At 40.2% G+C, this 17,984-nt stretch overlaps 1 protein-coding gene across 1 annotated transcript in view; it reads right to left on the bottom strand.

The window, feature by feature from the left end:
* Positions 1–237: 237 nt before the first annotated feature.
* LOC149324157 (ferrochelatase, mitochondrial) overlaps positions 238–17,984 on the bottom strand; it is a 33,685-nt gene continuing 15,938 nt past the window's right edge. The window contains exons 7-11 of the mRNA XM_089497212.1: positions 17,698–17,796; positions 12,389–12,496; positions 11,198–11,362; positions 8,359–8,418; positions 238–3,106 (exon numbers count right to left, since the gene is read on the bottom strand). Of these exons, the coding sequence (XP_089353338.1) occupies positions 2,972–3,106; positions 8,359–8,418; positions 11,198–11,362; positions 12,389–12,496; positions 17,698–17,796 (567 nt within the window). The 3' untranslated portion in view covers positions 238–2,971. The remainder of the gene's footprint in view (positions 3,107–8,358; positions 8,419–11,197; positions 11,363–12,388; positions 12,497–17,697; positions 17,797–17,984) is intronic.

Here is a 17,984-nt window from a genome sequence, read left to right as displayed (position 1 = left end):
GGTGGGTTTCCATAGCTGAGTGGAGATTTGAACCTTAGCCTCCCAATGTCCTTATCCAACCCTCAAACCACTACACCATGCTGGATCTCCCAACCAGGATACCCATCCTTTTTTCAACTTCAAAAGATTTATATTTACTGGTTACCAATGACAAGAGGTAAAAACCTGCTGACAACCACCTCATGTATTCACCATGAGTTTAAAACACACACACACACACACACACACACACAAAGATTCTAATAGATCATTTGGGGTTTAATTGACAACATGAATTAAATACAGATCAATTTGCATTCATAGAAATCCCACAAAAACCACAGTAGTTTGACAGCTGAAAAGTGATAAGCAGATCTATAAAGCAACTCTGAAAAGCAACCTCATATCTCACTTGTTCAAAGAGAAGGAAGCCCTTAGTGAAGAACAGAAAGCTGGTTAATTTCTTACACAGAAGCCCCATGTTGTACGGAAGTTAACTGACAACAATTAACAATAATGGGACAACTTCTTGAGGGACTTCTATTGGTGTAAAAACTTACATGTTGTGGTTAAATGTGAAATATTGAATTAATATTCGTACATACTGGTAATTCTGATAATCGTATAAGGCCCTCAAGAAAATATTCACGTTTACCAGAAAATCTTGAAATTACCTACTGAATGTTCAAATGGCAAGCTTGTTTCTATTAGTTAGCCTAGTGTCAAATGTCAAAACAAGCCCTCATGACCAACATTTCTGGTATCTCCTACTGGACGTCCTAAAAGCTTTAGAGCACCCAATGAACAGTGACATTTACCAGTCTGAAACCTTGCTTGCAAGTAATCGTTAAAAACTGGAATATCAACAACAGTCTCTTAAGTAACGCCTGAATTTCTTAAACAGTTCCAGTTGCAGAGACAAAACCTAATCTAATGAAATACAAACATATTTTCTGGTTGATGTTAATTCAAGTAGTAGAAATAGTGCATAAACACTTATGGTTGTAAACACAATCATGGAGAATGTGTGCAGGTTGTCCAAAGGGGGTTTGTTACAATACCCCAACTATATGCATTGTCTTCATGTAATGCTGGAGAAGATGAACAAATGAACAATGTATATCACACTGGACAGAAACCGGATGTAAACACACACAAACCCTTGGGGACAATGGGTATTTCCTGGGCAATATTTCTTTTACATGGAGACTATGCACATTAAATAGGCAATATAAAATACATCTTTGCATTTTCGAAATACCCATATAGATTGGCGAATGTGCAGGATTACCCACAGATGCTGCCCATTTGCACATATTCTCCACATTCTTGTGCATGAAGCTGCACACTCAACAGTGTTTTAACTATATTCATCAGTTAATTAATAAGTACTAAAACATAGGCACATGGATGTTTCATATGAAAAGGCCACCCACAGGACTTGACTCTCAGAAGACTCTCATTTGACTGTCAATTGAATCTAGGCTCAGCACCCAGGATAAGGTACAACAGAGATGGAAACACTGACTCTCCAGATGCTTTGAACTACAACTTCATAATGCCTTATTGACTGGAGCTTCTCAGAATAGAAGTTGAAAACATCAGAAATCCACATGTTGAGCTCAACAACATGCACACTGTCAATTTTCTCAGTGGTGGCTGGTGGGATTTTATGTTAGTGGGACAGTGAGTTTGTGTCAGACTTTAGCCCAAGGTGCTGAATTGATCTTGAGGATTAGATCTAAGGTCTCAGCACCTTGTTTGTTTTTTTTTTAAAAAAATTGATCAATACTTTAAAAAATAAGGGTAAAATTCAGAAGAGATTCATCAGCCACAGTCACCACTGAATGTTCTTTCAAAAGACACAATAATCTCTTTTCATATTAAACTAAGGATAACCTTCCAACAGCCCATATACCAAACTTTTCTTTCAAACGAGGACTGAAATTGTGAAATTTCCAGGAAGAAAATATTATTTAAACTGTAATAAATGTAATTTGGAGAATCTGTTGTTCCAAGTGGCAAAGCTTTGCTAAACTCACATAGAATCAGTTCTGCACTGGGGGAAGGAAGAGATCCACACAAAAAGAAATCTGAAATTTAAAATGTGTTCTATTTCTTTTTTAAAATGACATCAGTTGATCATCAAACCCCATTTGAAAAACAAAACAGCAGCTGCAAGGTGGTCAGTGTGTCAACTACAGAGCTCAGAGTATTAAAACAATAACAACAAAAATAGTAGTCCCCCACCTGGAACAATTGGCAGGATTTTTTTTTTAATGATATTGAAAAGAGTTTGCAAAAAAGAGCATGGCTCTCCAAATCCAGGAGCTGTCCAAAACAGCATTTCCCCCCTCTAGTTTTGATATTAAGATCTCTCTGCAAAGACATCTGGATTACAATCCTCAGGCCCAAATCTCTGGAGTTGTCCTTTTAGAATTAAATCAAACCTGTCCAAAGGAGGCATAAATTCCTACAAGCCAAAATCTTCTAGTCAATTTTTTGGCACCATGCTGGCTCAATGACACTTACAGAACCACTTTGTTCATCATGAACTGCATTTGGTGGAATATGTTCCATCAGATGAAGTTCATGGTGAAAAATGTGGATCAGACATTTTGTAATTTTTGAGTGTCTGGTGCTGCCTTTATGCTGGGGAAAGGCTAACAGTCCCCAACATGCCTATCAGTTTTTTAGGAAGACAAGTTTTCTCAGCAACCCAAAGAATGGAGCCCTTAAAATATTACTTCCCTCCCAATGCAATATCCCTCCATTAAGGAGAAGAGAGGAAAGGAAAAAGGTTTCATATCCATCCCTCTTTCACCCCAGTGAAATCCAACCCTCTTTTGCTATGCTTGGGACTCACGCCACACAGGAGGCAAAATGTTTTATGTGAAGGGAGCCTAAGCAGCAAAAGAAAGACAGGGACTTTGGAGAATCCATGAGGTTGCTCCAGTAGATAACCTGCAGTTATCCCTCTGCAAATGGCCATTCACAACTCTTGACTGGTAAAGAATGACTTTGTCTTTCGGCAGGTGGGATTCACACAAAGTGGGCAACTCAGGGTCAACTGCTTGGAGCATATTTCATTCGACTGAAGATGCGAGTAGACCAAGTCTGCCAAGGCCTGAAAAACCATAACAGAAGTTAAGTATTAAAAAAGACTTGTAATAAATAGCTGTAAAATCAAATAATAATTCAGAGGTGAAGCCACATCCAAGTGTACCTCTCCATGGACTTTTTCAAAATTTGGACAGAGGGGCTGAATCCTCACATTAGTTGCACTTAGCGCAGAACCACCAAATCAACGGGACTTATGTGTTGACTCACTCACCATTCAGTCACTGAGGGATACGTCTACTCTAGTTGGTACTAACAAAAAGGATTCAGGCATACACACATGTGTGCATGTTTATGTCTATCAGACCTACTGTGTATACAGCAGGCCCTTCCTTTATGCAGGGGATCCGTTCTGGATCCCCCCACGTAAGGGGAAATCTGTGTATGCTCACACCCATTGCAAACAATGGGGTGCGTGCTTGTGACTTGGGGCAGTGCACGCACCATGAGCTTCAATTGTTACGTGGCTTCGGCATAAGCTGTAAGCCGCGTATAGTGCACCCACGTTTGGCACAGGAGCACTGTATTCATGTGCAAGTCTAGAAATTTTAGTAAAAAAAAATTGACCCCAAAAACCTGAGTCGACTTATCCATGGGACAATGTAAGTACTATACTCTCACTCTTATTTAAAAAGGAACCATGCCCTGGTGAAAGGCACAAGTATAATCTGTCCTGGAAGCACTGACCCCCCCCTCACCCATCCAGCCTTTAGGATGAGCACAAATAGTTGTGCCTTCTGGAATTTTGTAAGTTGTTTGGCATTGTTTTCCTTGCTTCATTCTTTAGGTCCTTTGTCACATGCCCCTATGTTTTACACCCTCGACTTATAAAGGGGTCATATCAAAATCCATAATTTTGGCTCCAAAACCTACCCTCCACTTATACTGTACATGAAGTTGACTTATAGTTGAGTATATATGGTATACATGTGTGAGTTTAAGTGTACACACACACACACTCTGAAGGTAAAAAGGTTGAGAAGAAAAAAGAAGGAATTTAGTAGCACCTTTAAGACTAGCTGGTTTTTATTTTAGCATGAGCTTTCACAGATTATTATTATTATTAACCTTTATTTATAAAGCGCTGTAAATTTACACAGCGCTGTACATACAATCTTTTTAATTGGACGGTTCCCTGCCCTCAGGCTTACAATCTAAAAAGACACGACACAGAAGGAGAAGTGAGTGGTGGTGGGGAAGGGGCCTGTCTAGTAAGATAATACATATAAAATACATAGCAATACAGGAAATGATTCAATAAAACAGACAACAAAAGAACATCAAATAGCAAGTGACAATTATGCAATGCCTGGGAACGCTTCTCTGAACAGGATGGTCTTCAGCTCCGTTTTGAAGCTGGTTAAGGAAGTGATGGCTATTGCTCGCGGGGGAAGAAGGTTCCAGGAGTGAGGGGCAGCAAGTGAAAAGGGGCGAATCCGAGATGGGGCAGATATAAACCCCCTTCTACTGAAGCAGTGTGTATGACACATAAAGTAGAAAAGGGGGGCTTAACTAAGGCAACCCACCAGCCACGTTCATCACTGAGTAAACAAGATATTACTCACAATAAGAAAAAGTTCTGACACTGAAGTACAAGCTGATTTAGATGTTATGAAAATGGACTGGGTTGATCTGTTGGAAATCTTTAACAACTCTCTGTTGGACATTTTTAACAACAGAAAACTAGAGGTTGAGCAGGGGAAGCTCAAACAGATAATCAAAAAGTGTTAATAAGACAGTGAATGTTGTAAGAAACATCTGTTGTTGTGTGCCTTTAAGTTGTTTCTGACTTGCAATAACCCCAAGGCAAACTTATCATGAGGTTTCTTGGCAAGATTGTCATTGTCTTCCACTGAGGCTGAGAGAGTGTTATTTGCTCATGGTTACCCAATGGGTTTCTGTGGTCCAGTGGAGATCAAACTCTAGTGTTCCAGCATCCTAAGTCCAATACAATAAGAAACAGAGGAGGTACAAAACAACAGACTCCTTTAGGCAAGAGTGATAGGCAAGAGCGAGGTATAACTGATGCAGTGACTAGGGATGGCATCTCTCCTCTTAATGCCTGCTTGGAGTCGGTAATGGGCTGGATGAGGGAAAACAGACTCAGCCTGAATCCAGAGAAAACGGAAGTACTAGTGATAGGCTCTCCTGGCCCGGGTAAGGAAATTTTTCCACCTGTCCTGAATGGGGTCACGCTCCCTGTGAAGGACTCTGTGCGCAGTTTGGGGGTGCTCCTAGACTCGTCGCTTCACCTTACTGCTCAGGTGGATGCGACGGTTAGGAGCACCTGTTATCAGCTTCGGCTGATACGCCAGCTGCGTCCCTTCCTGGGCCGGGGGGACCTTGAGACCGTTGTACACGCTCTGGTAATCTCTCGATTAGATTTCTGTAATGCGCTTTACATGGGGCAACCCTTGTACCAAACCCGGAAGCTTCAATTAGTGCAGAATATGGCTGCTAGGCTGGTTACTGGATGTTCCAGGGCCAGCCATATAACACCAGTCCTAAAAGAACTTCATTGGCTGCCTATTCACTTCCGGACCGAATACAAGGTGTTGGTTATTATCTATAAAGCCCTAAATGGCTTGGGCCCAGGGTACTTGGAGGACCGCCTCTCCCCATATAATCCGCCCCGCACTCTCAGGTCGGGTGAGAGACATCTTTTAAGAGTTCCAGATGCTCGTTATGTAGCATCTCGGAGGGCTTTTTCTGTTTCAGCCCCACAGCTCTGGAACTCTCTCCCCAATGAGCTCCGTACTACCACCTCCCTTGATGCTTTCAAGAGGAATTTGAAGACCTACTTATTTCGCCAGGCTTTTCCCCCATGAGCCTTGTTGTCACTCTTTTCCCTTGGCGATGTTTGATGTATTCTATCTCCTGAGCCATTTGTATGGGGTGTTGTTGTTGTTAATTTTTACTATGTTTTTTGTATTGTAACATTGTGTGTGTGTGTGGGGGGGTGTTGGGAGTTTATGATGTTTTTAACTGTTTTATCAATTGTTGTACACCGCTGTGATCTATGGAATAGCGGTATATAAATAAATTTTATTATTATTAGTAGTAGTAAATAAATATTATTATTATTATTATTATTATTACATTAATATGATGTAAAACAGTATCAATTATAAGGACATATGTAAGCCAATATATGTTTTGCTTGTTTAGAGGCCCTAAATCTTTTAATAAAACCATCATGTTCAGAACCTGGCTGCAGAATGTTAGTTCAGTAACAGAATAACTTATGTGCATCCTCTCAGATGTACTGCTTTCATTTTAAGTATACTTATTTCATTGCATTTCTCCCTTTTAAAAAATCATCTTTGCAACATAATTGCTGAGGTATATGCCATTGTAATTTTAAAAGCCAGATGATTGATCAACTGGCCTAAATCTAATTGCTAGCCTCAATTTGTATAGGCTCATTGAATCAATTGCTGAATGATTAAGTCAACACTTATGTAGATCCCAGTGATTCAGTGGGTCTACTCTGACAGGATAAAGCCTCCTGAATCAGCTGGCAGCTCTGGATAAAAGATAGACAAAGCAACTCCTATTAAATAGGCAGGAGAAATTAGGTACGTGAAATTTAGAAGGGAGAAGCAATTTTATTCTAATTTAAAAATATGTTTAAATTATTCTAAGTATGTTAAGAAACATGCAGGCCTGACAGTATTCTTAAGCATTTTGAACCACTGAACACAGCTTAGATAAACTATATTTTGGGGGCTGCAACTCCTAGAATTCCCCAACCAGTATGGCCAACGACTGGGGAATTCTGGGAGGTGTAACTGAAAAAAATAATTTTCTCCAACTTAGAAGTGAGTGTTGGGGTGCGTTTCTCTAGTTCCATGTCCAAATCATAGAATCATAGAGTTGGAAGAGACCGCAAGGGCCATCCAGTCCAACCCCCTACCATGCAGGAACTCTCAATCAAAGCATCCCCGACAGATGGCCATCCAGCCTCTGCTTAAAGACCTCCAAGGAAGGAGACTCCACTACACTCCAAGGGAGTTTGTTCCACTGTCGAACAGCCCTTACTGTCAGGAAGTTCCTCCTAATGTTGAAGTGGAATCTCTTTTCCTGTAGCTTGCATCCATTGTTCCAGGTCCTAATCTCTGGAGCAGCTAAAAGACATCCCTTCAAGTATTTAAACAGGGCTATCATATCACCTCTTAACCTTCTCTTCTCCAGGCTAAACATCCCTAGCTCCTTAAGTCGTTCCTCATAGGACATGGTTTCCAGACCTTTCACCATTTTAGTCGCCCTCCTTTGGACACGTTTTTCAACATCCTTTTTAAATTGTGGTGCCCAGAACTGGATGCAATATTCCAGATGGGACCTGATCAAAGCAGAATACAGTGGCACTATTACTTCCCTTGATCTAGATAAGACTTCTCTCTCTTCTCTCACTTCCTGGGAAGCTCAGCAAAGTACTAGTAGCTACATGTGCTTATCCTGGATGCATCCACACTGTAGAAATAATGAAGTCTGACAGCACTTTAAATGCTGTAGCCCCATCCTATGGAATCTTGGGATTAGCAGCTTTACAAGGTCTTTAGCCGTCCCTGCTGAAGAGTGCTGGTGCCTCACAAAACTACAAATCCCAAGATTCTGTAGGATGGCACAATGGCAGATAAACTGGTGTCAGGTTGCATCATTTCTACAGTGTAGATGCTCCTCTTGTCTATCTTAGAAACTATAATCCAATAAGGATAATTCTCCCCTTTTTTTCCTGGGATAAAATGGGGTGGCTGCAACAAAATCTCCATTGGCCAAGAGAGTAAAGTGACAGGAGTCCACTACAGGTGTGTAGCTGGGTGGGGGAAATGAGAATTTTGTTCTCCCAATAAGAAACCTTCCCTCCAATTTTTTTAGTGCTCAAATTTCTAGCATTACAGTGACCTAAAGTTTCAGCTGAGCATTGAGAAATAAAGTTGAGGCTTCCAAATAAAATAATAGTAAGAAAGAAAGAAAGAAAGAAAGAAAGAAAGAAAGAAAGAAAGAAAGAAAGAAAGGCAAAGTTGTCAAGAGAATGTGAATATAACCAACATTAAGAGTACTAGGTGTGAATGATTTCTGATTTCTCACTCTGAAATGGTAGAAATTTGAGGACTAAAGGAAAATTTCATTTGGAGGAAGACAAAATTCTTATTGGGGAAGCAGTGCTCTCATTTTTGCCCCTCTCTCCTTGTAGCTATACCTCAGCAGTATCTTCCTAGATGAACTGGGACTCTCTCTCTCAGGGAGGACAATTACCTTAGCAAACAATGGGTTTCCATTCAGGGATTCTGCTCTTCTAATGTTTTCAATTCCACACTGGAGAAAGAGAGGAGGAGGAAACCAGTTAAAACATGGCAACACTATAAACTTGCAACAAGTATATTGTGCAGTAAATGTATCACTAATGGATTTTTGTTTGTATTTGTTAAATGGCCAACACAGCTCCCCTTGCATGTTTTCTGTATTGTGAGGTACTGCATTGCAGCTGCAACAGGGGAACCATGAAGAGCAGCCTGTGGACTGGACTGGGATTTTAACCAAGGTAAAACAATGTTTTTCTTCTTAAATTTGTACTGAATTCACGTTTTACCACTACATCACTAAAATGTTCCTGATGCAAACACATGGAGACTTCTTGAGGAATCCATTGTTCTCTGTCTACAAAGAGGCCTGTGACGTCATTGGAATGGAGACATATTGGATTGCAAAAGAGGGGTCCCTGTTGAGATGCAAATGGACTTTAAATTTCCTGGACTTTGAAAATCTCCCTATTGCCACATGGCCAGAAGGAGGAGAAGCCTACCTGCAAAAGATATCCTCCCCATCTTAACATCTTTACTAATGACTGAAACCACATGCAGGCAGCTGACTAACATCTCCAATTGTTTTTTCCCCTCCTATTTGGTTTGTAACATCTTACCTGATGAAGAGGTCCATGGAGCTTTGAAAGCTTGCAACAAGTTTATTGTGCATTTCAGATAGCCAACAAAGGTATAACTGATGGATTTTTGTTTGTATTTGTTAAATGGCCAACACAGCTCCCCCTGCATGTTTTCTGAACTTGGTTTTGGTAGACTTTACAGGAAACCTTCTGTTTCAAGGCCAATGCAGACAGTATTTAAGAATTAAGGAGTTCAAACTGGACTTAATTTATCTCTTACTTATCGGTACAAGTTAAGCCTTGCTGCCCTCTATTTCCATAATGCTCTATGAGGCTTTTTATGAGAATCCAAACTCCATAGTTTCTCTCTGCACATCTGTCACAAGTTTGTTATAAGACTAAACTCAGGGAGATGGCTTCTTGTCCCTCCCCCTAAGCCTGTGGCATCAACCTTATGCCCACCTGACATGCCATCCTTGGTTTTTGCAAATGTGGTGAAGTATTTCTATTTTTTTAGGAGGGGGGGCGGGCTATGTGGCCATGCCTGGAAATAGCCAAGCATTCTCTGAAGATGCCAGCCACAGATGCTGGCGAAACATCAGGAAGAAAATCTTCTAGAACATGGCCATAGCCCGAAAACCCCACAAAAAACTATGGATGCCAGCCATGAAAGCCTTCGACTTCATATTTCTATTTTTTTTCCTGTTACAGGTTGAGTCTCCCTTATCTAGAATCTCAAAATCTGAAATATTCCAAAGTCCAAAATTCTCCACATGGGTGGTTGAGATAGTGACACCTTTGCTTTCTGATGGTTCAGTGTGCTGCACTCACGCACAAAATTATTTTAAAATATTATGTATAAAATGACCTTCAAGCTATGTGCGCAAGTTATGTATATGAAACATAAATGAATTTCTTGTTTAGACTTGGGCCTCATTTCCAAGATATTTCATGTATATGCATATTTTCTAAAATCTGGGGGGGGGGGGGGGAGAGGGGGAATCCAAAATCCAATGCACTTCTAGTCCCGAACATTTCAGACAAGGGAGACTCAATCTGTATTTATAACCAGCACTAAACATCTGCTAATCAAACTAACCAATGGTTCACCAAATGGAAAGAATGACATTTCTGAGGGCTGAATTCTTTATCATCAGCCTACAGAAACTGCTTTCTCAGGAGAAAGAGCCTGGGACCTGGAGTTTAGCCATACTGCACAGTTATAGCATTTTAACTGGATCTAACCTATTGAATTGTTGAGTTTGTTGGTTTTTGAGGCAGTTTTTGAGGTACACAGAATTTTTCACTGGACAGCTATGGTCCTTGTCTACAGAAAATTCTAAATATCTCACTACATACTCTAAGATTCCATAAGATGATAGTTAAAATGGTTACCAAAGTGCTGTTACTGTGTAGTACTGATAACCCCAGAAATATGGCAGCCACAGCTAAGTGAAAGAAAGCTAAGTGGAAGAAGGGAATGTCAAGAATGCAGCCTTCCCTCATAAATATATTAGCACAGTGGACTTTAACTGCCATGATTTGCTTCAGGAGCCAGCCTTGAATGAAAGGCAGTTTATAAATATACTAAATGTTGTTTACCGTATATACTCATGTACAGGTCAACTTCATGTATAAGTGGAAGGAAGGTTTCAGGGTCAAAAGCCTGGGTTTTTGCAAAACGGAACAAGAGAGAAGCAAATGGATTTAAATGGAGAGGCTTTTCCATGGGAAGCCAGGGCTTGCAAAAGGTAAGAGAAAAAGAAGCAACTGCACACCGGAGCAAAGGAGAAGCAATTGGATTTAAATGGGGAGTTTTTCCTATAGGGGCAATTTTGGGGTTTAAATTTCTCAAGTTATAGTCGAGTATATACGGTAGTATTTCTGGTTTATGGCGATCCTAAGATGAACGTAACATGAGGTTTTCTTGGCTATATTTATTCACAGGAGGTTTGCCACTGCTTTTCTCTGAGGCTGTACAACCTTAATCTAAAAGTATTGAGAATTAAAGTAATCAAGATTAACAGTCGCTTGTTTCCTTCCATGTCAGCCTTCTCTAGCTTGGTGCCACCAGTCATAATGGCTGTGGATGATGGGAATTATAATCCAAGGTATCTGAAGGGCAGTAGGTGGGGAAGGTGTCATCCTTTATCCTCCAATCCATACCATCCACTTCTCAGAATGTTACTGGAAGGAAACAGTGAATAATTTTACCTCATTGGCTAAAACTTGTGCATATTCAATGTCCAGCTCATAGAGGGTTTCAATGTGGTCACTAGTAAATGCTATTGGAACCAGCAGTATGTTCTTCTTTCCCCTTTGGCAAAGCCCTTTGATCGTCTCATCTGTCTGAGGACCCAACCAGGGCATAGGACCAACCTGGGACAAAGGCAGAATGAGAGAGAGAAGCATTAATCTGTCCTTTGCTGCTATTTATGCAACTTATGCAGTATTTTACAAAAGAGTTGAAAATTTTACAAGGCAGACAGGAAACAGAAACAGCTAGAAGGTTCTCCTGTACCAAATCCACTATAATGAACAAAGGCAGACTAGAAAAAAAGGCTGCACCGCTGTCTGGTGGACATATACAATGTCTGCAAGGTCACAAAGGTAAGGAGTTTTTTGTGGGTTTTTCAGGCTATGAGACTAGAAGAGAAGATGCTAGCCACAGCTGCTGGCAAAACATCAGGAATAAACTCTTCTAGAACACGGACTCACAGCCTGAAAACCCCACAAAAAGCTATGGATGCTGCCCATAAAAGCCTTCAACTTCATGTATGGAACTCTCTTTCATACTAGAAACTTACCATATCAAGGACAATGTTTCTAGCATTCCTCTCAGTGGAAGAAATTCCCAATTGTGAATATAGAGTTTATATTTTTTTTACCCGAAAGAACAGTTTTCTAAAGATCTGTAGTTTCTCCAGCATGACTCTATGGTCAACGCCTGGTAGAAGCTGATCATAGAGTTACGCTCTTCAGCCAAAAGGCTATCAAAGTGGCTTACAAATTGTTAATTAGACATCTCCCTGCCCTCAGGTTTACAATCTAAAGAGACAAGACACAGAAGGAGAAGGGAATAGCAGTGGAGAAGGGGGAAAGTCCAGCAGATCTTCTCTCCATACCTATAAAATACCTAGAGAAGTATTCTCTGTAGCATCTGTCAGTCCTCCAGCCCAACTCTATGATTAACTTCTGCCAGAAGCTGATCACAGAATCGCACTGGAGGACCTAAAGATGCCTAGAGATAACATCTTTTTGGGGGCAGGGGCAAATACAGTAATCCACAAATTATCAAATTTGCAAATGCTTATCCTGCAAATGTGGACTGAGTGAATATAACAGTGAACAGAGCAGATTCAGACTTGCAGGAAGCGGCTGTGAAATTTCCATCTGTTCACATACCTTGGACTGCCAAACAAGCCTATATGGATTGGAATAGTTGAGTTTCTCCATAACCCTCTGAACAGTAGCTCCCACCTCCTGTGGATATGGATCACCACGGTTCACTACCTGTAGCAAAAAAGAAGGGGGAAAAAGACCGTCTAATTTTCAATCTTTAAAACTTCCTTGGGATTAATGTAAACACCATAAAACATTTCCTGCTCCACTGCAAACCTAAAATTAGTTTGCACATGCAACAGCACATACAAATCAACAGATTCCCCTTATTTGCCTTAATTATTTAATCTGACATATTTTGAAGCTGTTTTTCAGAGTAAAATCTCCTCAAGGCAAGTTACAAGATAAAACACCTGGCACAAAGATGACTATAAGACAGGCACAAGGTGAGCCTCTCTGGTGAAGGTTCCGCAACTTAGGGGAGAGCACCATTGAAAATGCAGCAACCAGGATTGGGTTTAAAGTATGTTAGCAACCCTACATCAGGCACAGTAACAGAGTTGTCTCTGGCAGCAAATGTGGGGAGGCAGTAGCCAGACATTGGAGGAGAGGACAGGAGAGTCATTGGGCTTGCCTGGTAGCACCAAATGATCCAAACTAGCTTGCTGCCCTCACCGCCCATACTGAAAAAATGTTTCAACTGCCAAAGGTCAGCTTTTGTACACACAACGTATGAAGGTGCCATCTCGTTCTTTTCTTCAGGCACTCTTTGTTGATTTTGTAATGTGCCTTCAAGTAGGCTCAGCTTATGATGACTCTATCTTAGGGTTTTCTTGGCAAGAATTGTTCAGTGGTTTGCCATTGCTTTCCTATAAGGTGAGAGTGTAACTTTCTAAAGTCATGTAGCGGATCTCCGTGGCAGAGCAGAGATACAAACTACTGGAAAAGAGATTCCACCTAAACATTAGAAAGAACTTCCTGATAGTAAGAGATGTTCGAGAGTGGAACACACTCCCTTGGAGTGTGGTAGAGTCCCTGTCTTTGGAGGTTTTTAAACAGTGGCTGGATAGTCATCTGTCAGGAGTGTTCTTACATGGCAGGGAGTTGGATTAGCTGGCCCTTAGGGTCTCTTCCAACTCTAAATTTTTATGAGTTGATATCCTAATCTCCCATAGTCCTAGTCTATCATTCATACCACTGTGCCACACTGGCTCTCACGCTGTTTGTTGGAGCTTTTTAATTTTGGCTGTTTTAAGCAACAAGGTACTTCTCATGGGTATGGGAAAAGTGATTGTTGTGTATTTGAGGTTGTGTGCCACCAGACACAACCTAGACACAACCTAGCAGCTACAGAAGCTCGATTAGCATTCAGAAAACAAGTGGGATCCCTTGTAGTGTAAAGAGCACCTGCTTCAAGCTTCCAGACAGAAGGACATATAGGCGGGTTACACCCCGCCATTTAGTACGCGCTCCGCGCGTCCTAGGATTAGGAAGGGGCATGCTAGGGTTAGGAAGGTTCTCACCTTCCTAACTGCCCCTCTCCCTAGGACGCACGAAGCGCGTAGTAAATGGCAGTGCCCGTCCATATGGGTGCTGCCATATTTACGTCTTGGATGCACAGCGTCCAGATGTGGCGCGGCGGAAGTGACGCTGAGAGTGCGTGCCTCGCACCTTGTGGCGCCACTTCCGGGGGCCAAAAAGGAGCGCCATTTTGGCGCTCCTCTTTAGCTGCGCCGGGAAGCCTCGCGGTCTGGCCACTGGGGCTTCTCGGCATAGCTAATGGAGCCGGCGCCAGACCGCCCGCTTTTAGGCGGTCTGTAACGCGCCATCGTTTTTCAGGACACTATATTCCATTCCTTCCTTCTCACTGATTGTATTACACTTTGTGGTATCTCCTCCCTCTTAATTTTTTCCCTTCTGGTATTTCTGAAAGCCTTGTGTTTTTGCAAGCTGACTCAAGCCTCCTTTCTATACATGGCTGGTCAGCATTCAGGGAAGAAGTCAACTTTTAAGTTATACAGGAGAATTTTCAAGAAGGCATTTTGAGCCAATGTCATCTTTATCGGGGACTAGTGACAACAATATTCACTTGGAAGTTCTTCAGATGAAGTGACAGTTTTACCTTTCAACTGCAGGCCCAACTGCTATGGGCTTCCATGCCAGCATTCTCTGAAGATCCCAGCCACAGATGCTGGTGAAATGTCAAGAATAAACTCTTCCAGAACATGGACACATAGCTCGAAAAAACCACAAAAAACTATGGATGCCAGCTGTGAAAGCCTTTGACTTCACATTGCTATGGGAACACTTCGGTATGTTTTAAAGATGGAAGAAAAAGGAATCTTGTAGTACCTTGAATATTTACCAATTTATCTCAGAACAAGCATTTGTGGATTACAGATCACTTCTTTAATTGCAGGTGAAATAAACTGACTAGTCAAAAATGCCACAAGACTCCTTTTCCTTCCCTCTTCTCATACTGAGACAAAAAGCTAAAAATTAGCTTTGTTAACTATTGCAACTTCTTTTGCTCCAGCTGAAATCCACTAGATGGCACCAAATTTACACAAATCACAAAAAGCAACTGGAGGCATCCTGGAAGTTTATGGGCCATGCAGTTGACCTCTCCCATTGTGAATTCATATGACCTCAGGGTTATGCTGGCTGGCTCAGTCCCATGTGTCTCCAAACTCATGGCTACAAGGATAACCTATTGTTATTTTTTCATTAATTTACTTCATTTATACCCTGGCCTTTCTCCTGGGTTGGTCAGAAGCTTCTTGGTTCTAATGTTCTTTTTTCTTTTCTTTTCTTTTAATATTTATTGAACTGAAACTATTAAAGCCAAGTTGGGCATTTCTTACAATTTCTTTTATAAGTTAATAAACTGACTAATACACAGTCTTATCCTGACTCATATATTCTCTCTGGATGTGGTTTCTTTCTTTAAATATCCTTCTTATATGTCCATTTTTTACTGACAAATGTTTTCTTTCTTCTCTTTTATCTTGATTTTGTTCTTGTTGTATTCTTTTTTTCCCCTTATTTTAAATTACTTTTCCTTCATTTCTCTTCTTCTTGCTTCTTCCAATGGGTTTTCTTTTGCAACACGTTCGTTATTTTTCCTTCTGTTTAAATGTATAAAAAACTACCCTCCGATTCTCCAAATGAAGAATAGAGTAGGTAAACAGTTCTAAAGAATATCCTTAATAATAACAATGATAATAATGATAACACTAAAACATACAAAGGATAGGGCCAGAAGAATGGGAGGAAAGAATCACAAGGTAAATCTAGCTGTACATTTAAGTTTTACTTATAAACCTTCCATTTTCCTTCTTTTTCCCCCTTCCTTTACCAATTTACAAATCTACTTTCCAATACCATTCTTTACCTACCTTTCCTGCTTTCCTATACATTCCTTTTTGTTTCCCACACTTTTCCTCCCCTTCTCTCTCCTTTCTACCCTCCATTCCTTCTAATCTCCTACATTACTACTCTTGTCTTTGCCTTACCTGTGTTCCTTTCTATATCTTATCTACTTCCTCCTACCTTCTCACTCTCTCTACCTTCTTCACTTACTTTAACTTCCTTCTTATATCTCTCCTGTATTAGATATCATTGGTTCTCCTTTTATCTTTTTCCTTTGACCTTGCTCCTCCTTTCCCTCCTGCTATCCCCTTATTTCCTTAACACTGCATTCCAATCTACTTCTAAATTACCTATCCGCCTATCTTCCCCTGACTTCCCACCAAAGGATTCTGACAAATAGTAAAATTTTATAGCTATTTTTCTTTTTTCTGTTCCCCTTTTCTAGTTGCTTAAGTACTATACTACCTTCCTTCCCTTCATAAATGTTTCTTATTTGTTCCAATTTTTTCCCTTGTTAGGTCATCTATTTTCCTATTTTTCCTACTTTCACCCTTCTCTCTTTTTTCTGTTTATTTTCCCTTTTACATACTTCTATTTTATATCTACATTCCAAACCACTTCTATCACATTCATCATATTCAGCAGATAAAGTTCAGGCTTCATGGGGAAATGAATGTTTACCGCTATATTCTTATGAATATCCAGAATTTTTTAATTGTAGGGCAATGCCACCACACATGATATAGTGTACATTTACTTTTTTACATTTCCAACAGGAGTCCTTTGCAATTTTAGATATTTTGGTGATTCTCTCCAGTGTTAAATACCATCTAAAATATATTTTATAGAAATTTTCTTTTAATATAAAGCTATTAGTGAATTTTAGATACTTTCCCCAAACTTTTTCCCAATCTTCTAATTTAATTGTGTATCCAAGATTTTGTGCCAATTTAATCATATTGTCTTAATCTTTGGTAAAATTTTTGAAAACACCATCTTTTGAGGAATGTCTCCAAGTCCCTCTTACAGGTATCTATGTTTGTGGTCACAGTTACTTCTTCTGGTAGCAAATTCCACATTGCTGGTTCTAATGCTCCCTTTTCAGCTGTCCTAAACCTCCCACCATTGAACTTCAGCTGATAGTCTAATTAATATTATGAGGAGAGAAAAATTTAAAGATCTATCCAAGGTGCAGAACCTTATATCTAAACTACAGTAAAGCTCAGCTCCTTAGAAACCTATGTCAAAAGTTCAGATTAATAGTTGAAAACCACCATCCCCTACTGACCATATTCCCTTTATTGTCATTTGTAGTTATTGGTTTTTTCTAAACATTGTGCTATGTCTTTATTCAACTTAAGCAACAACCTTTGCCAATGGTCTGGATCTAAAGCTGTCCTTACTTGTTAGCAATAATGGCAGAAAATCCAAAGGCAATTTGATGATTTTGTGTCTAGCAGCTAACATGGTGTAGTGGTCTGAACACTGAACTATGACTCTGAACATCAGGGTTTGATTCCCTGCTTGGCCAGGGAAGCCCACTGGGTGACTGTGGGCAAAGTGAACCCTCTGCCTCAGAAAACCCCATGACAGGTCCACTTTAGGGTTGCCATAAGTCAGAAACGACTTGAAGGTACAGAACAATAAAAAAACAAACAAGGGAATGGATCAAACCTGAACTGTATTCCATCACACTATCAAAAACTGAAAAGAAAAGGAGAGCAAAGTAAAACTGGCATGGTTCCTATCTCTCTCTCTTTAGACTCAGGGATTTTGTAATATTATATTGCCTGACATATTAACATCCTACTTTCTTTTTTTTTTCTTTCTTTTTCTTTTTTACTTTGCATGCTTATTTCTATAATACTGTACTCAGCTTTTAGATGCTTGAAATTGTCAAAATGTAAACCAAATCAGCATTCAATTTGTAAAAAAGGGAGAGAGAGAAAACATGCTCCTCTATAAAAAAAATACTAACAGTCTCAGATTGATTTACTCACAGACATTGGTAGAGAGTGAGCAGAGAAAAGGATGACAACGTCTTTCCTCTTATCAGGTGGAAACAAGGGTAACTCCTTCTCTATGTGGTCTGCAAAGCACTGAAAAGAAAGTTAAAGAAAACAGCATGAAATACCACAGGCTAAATTCAATGCTAGTTCTACTTAGAGCAAACCCATTAATGTTAATCACAACTAATTTCTTTTGATTTCAGTGAGTCTGTTCTAGACAAGACTGACAATGGATTTAGCTCTATCTTCTCCATTCATGCCCCCTTCTTCCAAAACAG

Source organism: Sceloporus occidentalis, unplaced genomic scaffold (genome assembly GCF_023333645.1).
Source record: "Sceloporus occidentalis isolate IW3139 unplaced genomic scaffold, rSceOcc1.0.p SCAF_1, whole genome shotgun sequence".
Classification (NCBI taxonomy): Eukaryota; Metazoa; Chordata; class Lepidosauria; order Squamata; family Phrynosomatidae; genus Sceloporus; species Sceloporus occidentalis.
This window is presented reverse-complemented; position numbering and strand designations above follow the sequence as displayed.